The following is a 6417-nucleotide window of genomic DNA, read 5'->3' as shown; positions in this document are numbered from 1 at the left end:
GCTCAGTCTTGGGGCAGACCCAGCTTCCCCACACGCACACACACCACACACTCACCTGGCACATGTGCACCCGGGGAGGGGGCGTCCCCAGATCCCAGCAGAGAATCTGTGCTCCCCACCCCACTCCCCAGGAGCCCGGCTGCTGCAGGGGCTGGAACGTACCAGAAGGGCAGCAAGTGAGTCCAGATGTTGAGGGTCTCATTGGTCATTTGGAAAAGGCTGAGGACACAGGCAGCGGCAGAACTCTGCGGGTGCCGGTAGCCAAAGAGGATGCCCTGCTCATGGAACACCTGTGGAGGGAGAGAGGGGCCGAGTGAGGCGTGGTGGCTTGGAGGCCCCAGGAGGAGTACCTCTGGCGGGCCTGGAGTTTTCCTCCAGCCTGGGCGCTGTGAGCCTGGACGCGTGGCCCAAGTCCTCGGCGTCAGGCTGCGGGCCCCTCCCTCCCTCCTACGGCCCCACATGGATCCCTCTCTCAAGCCTGCAGCCAGCTGGAGCAGAGAGCCCAAGGACCAGGCTCCCTTCAGGAACCCAGCCCGCCTCTGCATCCAGGCGCACTTACTATGGTCATGAATGGTGCCTGAGAATCTATCTAGTGCCCTTTGCTTGGGGCGTCCGGCCCGGTGTTTAGAGGCCTTTGCGGCTGGCTGGTAGAGGTGCTGCCTGTCTGAGCCAGTGGGCCCCAGATGTCAGGGGCCGGTGGGAAGCTCTGCCGAGGACCCCAGGGCCGGGAGAGCTTCACCTCGGCACTTCACAAAGGCCTTTTGATGATGAGGATGGTGATGCTGAAGCTGGGCTGTGGGAAGAGGAGGAGGCTGGCCATGCAGGTCCCACTGCCCCCACCCACAGAGGCCACCCAGCAAGTGCCCCCAGAAACGTCCCCAGTGAGAAGCCAGGCCTGGTCAGCTGAAATATGGGGTCTCAACCTGCTTGGAGCATTAAATCACACCCAGGAAAGACAGAAACTGAAAAGACGGTGTGGTCAGAGGGACAACGGCCCAGCACGCAGCATGAAGTGCATGAAGGTGGCGCATGCGTTGTGCCCGCCAGGACTGTAACAGCTGCAGAACTGAAGTGCACGTGGTGGGGCCGAGGCTGGGAAGGACACGGCAGAGTGAGAGATGAATTGGTGGAGGTAATGGGACTGAGGAGACGTCCCCCCATTCATGTTGAGTTAGACTAGACTCTCTCGATCTTAACAGCTCACATTTTAGGATAGCTAATTCTTTAACATGGCTGGCCCTGGCAGGACTCCAGTTTCTACCTTCTAGAAGCGGGTTGTTCGCACTGTGTCTACACCAGCGCTGTAAACTGTGATAACCATGTGACAGCCAAATGTGTCTCCAAGCATTGCCAAATGTTCCCTGGGGACAAAATTCCCTCCAGTTAGAACCCACTGATTTAGAAGAAAGTTATTATGACCTTTGAAAGGTAAATTACAAATGAACAGGGTAATTGAGGCAAATCGTAACAATAATATTAGTAACCACAACATAAATCACAATACTTTTTTTTTTTTTAGATTTTTACCATCATAGAGAAACAGAGAAACAGAAAGAAAGCAGAAAATCACCCCTCCAGGGGGGATGGCCATGCTGCAAACTCTTCTCCTCCATTCTCCTCTTGAGATTTTGGGTATGCATGCACACATGCCCAGTGTGAGTCTCAAGCTGCTGGGCTCTGGACGCAAACCACGCAGTCGGCCACGTAGGATCCAGCCACCTTAGTCACCGTGCCACCAGTTGGCCCTGGTCACAGCACATTTTAAAGCTTCCTCTTCAATGTTCAAGAGCTGTGGGAGGAGGGAAGGCTGGGAGAGTTCCGACCTAGCTACCCACCCCTCATTCGGAGGACCGATGTCTTTGAGAGAGGTTCTCCCCTCAAAAATACACAGTGTCGGGGTTCAGGTGGTGGTGTAGTGGTGGCACAGATGGACCCACGTGGGAGAGGTCCAGAGACAGAGAGAAGTGAGAAATCACACCCAAGGAGGCATGGCCACGCCACAGTCCCTTCTCTATGCTCCTCTCGGGATTTGGAGCGTGCGCACGTGCCAGTGCACATGTGGGGGTCTGTGAGGAACCTCGCAGTCGGCCCTGAGGGGTCCAGCACCTTAACCCTTACCACCTGCTGGCCTGCCTGTGCCGTCTCTCGAGGTTCTGAGTCAAGAGGTCACGTGGAGCGTGGAGATAGTGAAGGGCTAGCAAAGTAGTGAGTCGACCCTGGGCCCCCGGGGTGCCACATGACCTGGAGCTGGGCACAGCTCCTGGGGCCTTGGCGTCCTCCCGTCACATGCGAAGATGAGCTAGCTGGACGGCCAGGGTGTAGCTTCCCTTCCACACGGGCTCCCAGTTGGAGAGACCTCTTAGTTCAATCCGGATTAAGGCCGTCAGCCGAGAGCGGAGAATGAAGCTGGATCACGGTCTGATGAAGAAGCACTATTTGAATGAGGTTTGGCAACTACAGCCATTTGTTCCGGCTTCCAGTTCCGCGTTCCGTTCTGCGGATGCTGGGTTTACAGTGCAGATTCAGGTACCGGGCAGCAGGAGGCTCCACTGCAGATTCCCACCCACCGAGTGGACCACAAGGAGGCCAGGGGCCCATGCCCTCAGCCTCTGATCCACGAGGAGGGGGTGCGGCCTGAGGGCACTCAGATGGCCTCCAACAAAACATGCATCTTCCAGGAGCCTCGGCTGGCTCTGTCAGCCTACTGCCACATTGCCTTCTTCCTTCCTTTCACAAACTTTGGAAAGCAATAAAAGCACTGGCCACTTGTTCAAATGCAGGCCCCACAAAGGGATGATTGTTATGAATCAGGGCTCCCTTCTACAGATTGTCCTTCAGGGCCTGTGAAACTGCACACTTGTGACGGGGGGCCAGTGAGAGGAGACACCCCACAGCACTGGCCACATGGGGATGGGCAGGGCCCACGGAGGAGGCAGGCAGGGCTGCCGGGGCACAGGCACAGTGATGAACACGGCGGGCAGCACGGGCAGGAGCCCAGGAAGAGGACACCCTCACTTTGCCCAGGGCGGTCTCTTAGGATCCTGGCATTCTGGCGGGCAAAGGGCATGTGTGTGTGTGTGTGTGTGTGTGTGTGTGTGTTGTGGGGTAGGATGGTGTGTAACTGACATAGTTAAGAGCCAGAGGGGAACAGAGGGCTCTTAGGGATCTTGCCCTAGACCTGGGAGGATATTTATCATCAAAGCCAGGACTGTGCCGGATTAAAAGAAGCTGCTTCAGGGCCAGCCAGTGGCATGGTGGTTGGGGCACTGGACTCCCACATGGCCGACTGCAGTGCAAATCCTGGACCTCGAGGTCTGCTTTCTCACCTTACCTCTCTCTGTCTCTCTGGGGAGTACATGTACCCCATAGCAAATTTAAAAACAAATGAAATAAAATAAGTAATTATTAAAAAGAAGGAGAAGCAGCTGCCTCCATCCGACCTGCTGTCCTGGCCCCAGCCTTGGGTGGGAAGCCCAGCCCTGGCGATGCGGTAAAGGCTGGGTGTCTATCAGCCCCTGTAAGACAGTGACGGGGGGAGTGGGTGCTAAAGGGTGCTCTAAAGAAAGGGAGTCCCTCCGTCCCGGGACTCAGACGAGGACGGCTGGCCTCCCACGGCCCTCTGCCTCTGAGCCTCTGCCTTCTGGCCATCCGTCTGGTTCTGGGGTGTGCCCCTGCTGTGGGCTCCTCTGGGCACAGGAAAGGGGTGAGCCCCCTCTGTCTTCCCACTCCTGCCTGAGCAGAGGGCCCTGCATGGAACAGCTCTCCTCGGGACACAGGCCACACGTCTCAGCAGCGAGCCAACATTTGGAAACAATTCCGTATTCCAAGCCCAGTTTGGCCCCAAACGCAAATTACACTCATTGGCCCGCACTCTGTGGTTCGACCTCAATTCCAAGCACCCCCGTGTAAACAGCACCCGCTTATTTACACAGCAGAATTGATTTTCAGGACGCTGCCTTGCATCCCTGGCTGCAGGCTGGGTAATTTAGAATGAAAGGAAACCCAGTGGTGTGCAGCCTGTTACTGAGAAGGGAGAAGCCCTCGGCACTCAGGGTCCGCGCACCGCGGTGAGGTTTCCCTGCGAGCGCCTGCCGCAGACTTCGTGTTGGGAAGCCCCCGTGGCGTGGGTGGCCCAGACCCTGTGTGTGGCTGCCTGATGCTCGAAATGCCACCGTGACAGTTTCGTTTGTGTTTTTCAGATTTTTGCCGTAGGGCTTGCGCACTTGTCAGAGAAAGAGAGACAGAGAGGGGAAGTGAGAAATCACCCCCCCAGGGGGGATGGCCATGCCACAACCCCTCCTCCTCCATTCTCCTCTCAGGATTTTGGGCTCGCATGCACAACCACCCCGTGTGTTTCTTAAGCCACCAAGTCGGGGCTTGAACTGTGAAACAGATGGCCATGTGAGAGCCAGTGCCTTAGCCTCTGTGTCTCCTGTTGGCCCCTCCATTGGTTTTCTAGCCACTCACCCAGAGGAGATAATCAGGACTTTCTGGACGGCATAAGTAAGGACAGGTTTCTGTGTATTTTTAAATGATGGTGAGCCTGAGCACACGCCTGAGACAGAGACGCCCTCGCCAGGCCTGGCACCCGTCACTCTGAAACCTTCCTGCAGCCCTCGACCCATCGGGGTCTTGAGTGCCCCAGACGTTTTCGGGCCAGCTTTGGGATTTGAACCTGTGGTCAGCCATGTGAGTGCTGCACAGCGGCGGCCACACCTGAGAGCGGGTGCGGCTTGACCGGATGTTGCCAGCGTGTGCTCTGTGTCCCGCCTCTCACGGAGCCCCCCACCGCTCTGCCGAGGAGTCCTCTCTAGGCTCCATTTGCCATGAAAGGAGGCGAGGCCCTTCACCCAGGCTCCCGGATGTAGTGGAAGCAAAGCCCAGGCCTGAACACAAGCCTGCGTGGCGGCTCCCTGGGCCCTGGGCGCTGTGACCTGCGCTGCGCTGGGAGAAGGGCTGTTGAGGGATGGACCCTCACCCCTCGGCCTGCGGCGTGGTTTGGGGATGGTTTCTCCAAGCCTCATTTGCTTCCTCTTTAAAGTGCTACCGTCAATTCACCATGTCCCCAAAGCACACATTGCCATCAGAACCCCAGAGCCTCGTAGTGTAACTGTGTCTGGGACAAGGTCGCTTAGAGGAGACTGGGTTCCAATGAGGTGGTTCCCGATCTGATCTGGCTAGTGTCCCTCATTTGGACTCCGGGGAGACATCACAGAGGCCTGGCTAGTGAAGAGGCCAGGAGGCAGGATGCTGTAGAGGAGGCCCACCTGCCAACGCCCGTCAGACTCCTGGAGCCAGAGCAGTGAGCTGTTTTCTGCGAGTTGAGCACCCAGCCTGCAGGGTTTCACTGGGCAGCCAAGCCATTACGCCAAGTGCAGGTCCCTCATTAGTAACTTCTGAGTATTTCTAAAAGTACAGGGTCTGTGGTCTGCATCTGCTCCCCTGACCAGACCCAGCATAGGCTGGAGCAGGCCTGGCCTCGCTGCCTCCTGAGTGAGCAGGGTCAGGTACGGATTTACGATGAGAAACTGAATTGTACTGAGGCAAAGGCTGCAAGGCCATTGAAACAGCACAACCAAGATGCAGACCCCCGTCTGTTGGACTGAAAGCCCTTGTGTGCTCCACTGTACCCAGCCAGTGGAGCTACAGGAGCTGCAGACGCAGAGTACGGCAAGCCGTGGGGGTCCTCAGAAGGAGTGACCACTAGGTCTAGGATGAAGGAAAGATCTGGAAGAAAGATGGGGGGACTTTTTCTGGCAGAACCAGATAATGCCTGTTCAACGTCCTGTGGAGCCTCTGAGGAAACAAATGCTTGTGAACAAGTCAACAAGATGGCTCCAAAGTCAGGAACCACAGCACCCCTGGAGGGACACCGGGACCCAGGCAGGCAGGCTTTCTCCACCATATGAGTTTCCGCTGCCAGACCTTATGAACGAGAGATGAAACCAAGCCCACCAGAAGCAGAGTTTAATAGGAGTAATGGGAAATGAATCTAATCGAGTGGCAGGGAATAAAAATTGTCTCTCTGGGGACCAGCATTTAGCATAGTGGCTATGTCGCTGGACTCCCATGTAGTCAACCACAGTTTGAGTCCTGGACCCGGTGGCTTAAACTCATGCTGGGTGCATGTGCTTGTGTTCCCAAGATCCCGAGAGGAGAATGGAGGAGAAGGGATTGCTGTGGGGCTATCCCCTCTGGGGGGTGATTTCTCGCTTTCTGTCTCTCTGTCTCTCTCTGTCTTTCTGGTGAGCACACGCGCCCTATAGCAAAAACCTCTCCAAAAAAAAAAAAAGGTCTCTGAAAAAATCTTTCCCAGGAAGTCGTGAACCATCAGCTGTTCCTCGTATGGTCCGCGGTAAAGCCCAGAAGCAGGAGGTTTAGTTCTCTGCCCACTGTACGAGACGGGGGTGGGGGGGT

At 56.4% G+C, this 6417-nt stretch overlaps 1 protein-coding gene across 4 annotated transcripts in view; it reads right to left on the bottom strand.

Annotated features, from left to right (window-relative positions):
* The window catches only part of PAQR5 (progestin and adipoQ receptor family member 5), an 86713-nt gene that overhangs the window by 24533 nt on the left and 55763 nt on the right, over positions 1–6417 (bottom strand). For 3 of the 4 annotated variants that reach the window (XM_006165300.3, XM_006165303.3, XM_006165304.3), the window contains exon 3: positions 163–290. In XM_006165300.3, the coding sequence (XP_006165362.1) occupies positions 163–290 (128 nt within the window). Of the gene's footprint in view, positions 1–162; positions 291–559; positions 717–6417 lie in introns of those variants that run through there. The other variant, XM_006165301.2, reaches the window with a different exon arrangement.

Source organism: Tupaia chinensis, unplaced genomic scaffold (genome assembly GCF_000334495.1).
Source record: "Tupaia chinensis unplaced genomic scaffold, TupChi_1.0 Scaffold143878_1, whole genome shotgun sequence".
NCBI classification, from domain to species: domain Eukaryota; kingdom Metazoa; phylum Chordata; class Mammalia; order Scandentia; family Tupaiidae; genus Tupaia; species Tupaia belangeri.
The sequence above is the reverse complement of the archived record's forward strand: the minus strand, read 5'-3'. Positions and strand labels throughout refer to the sequence as shown.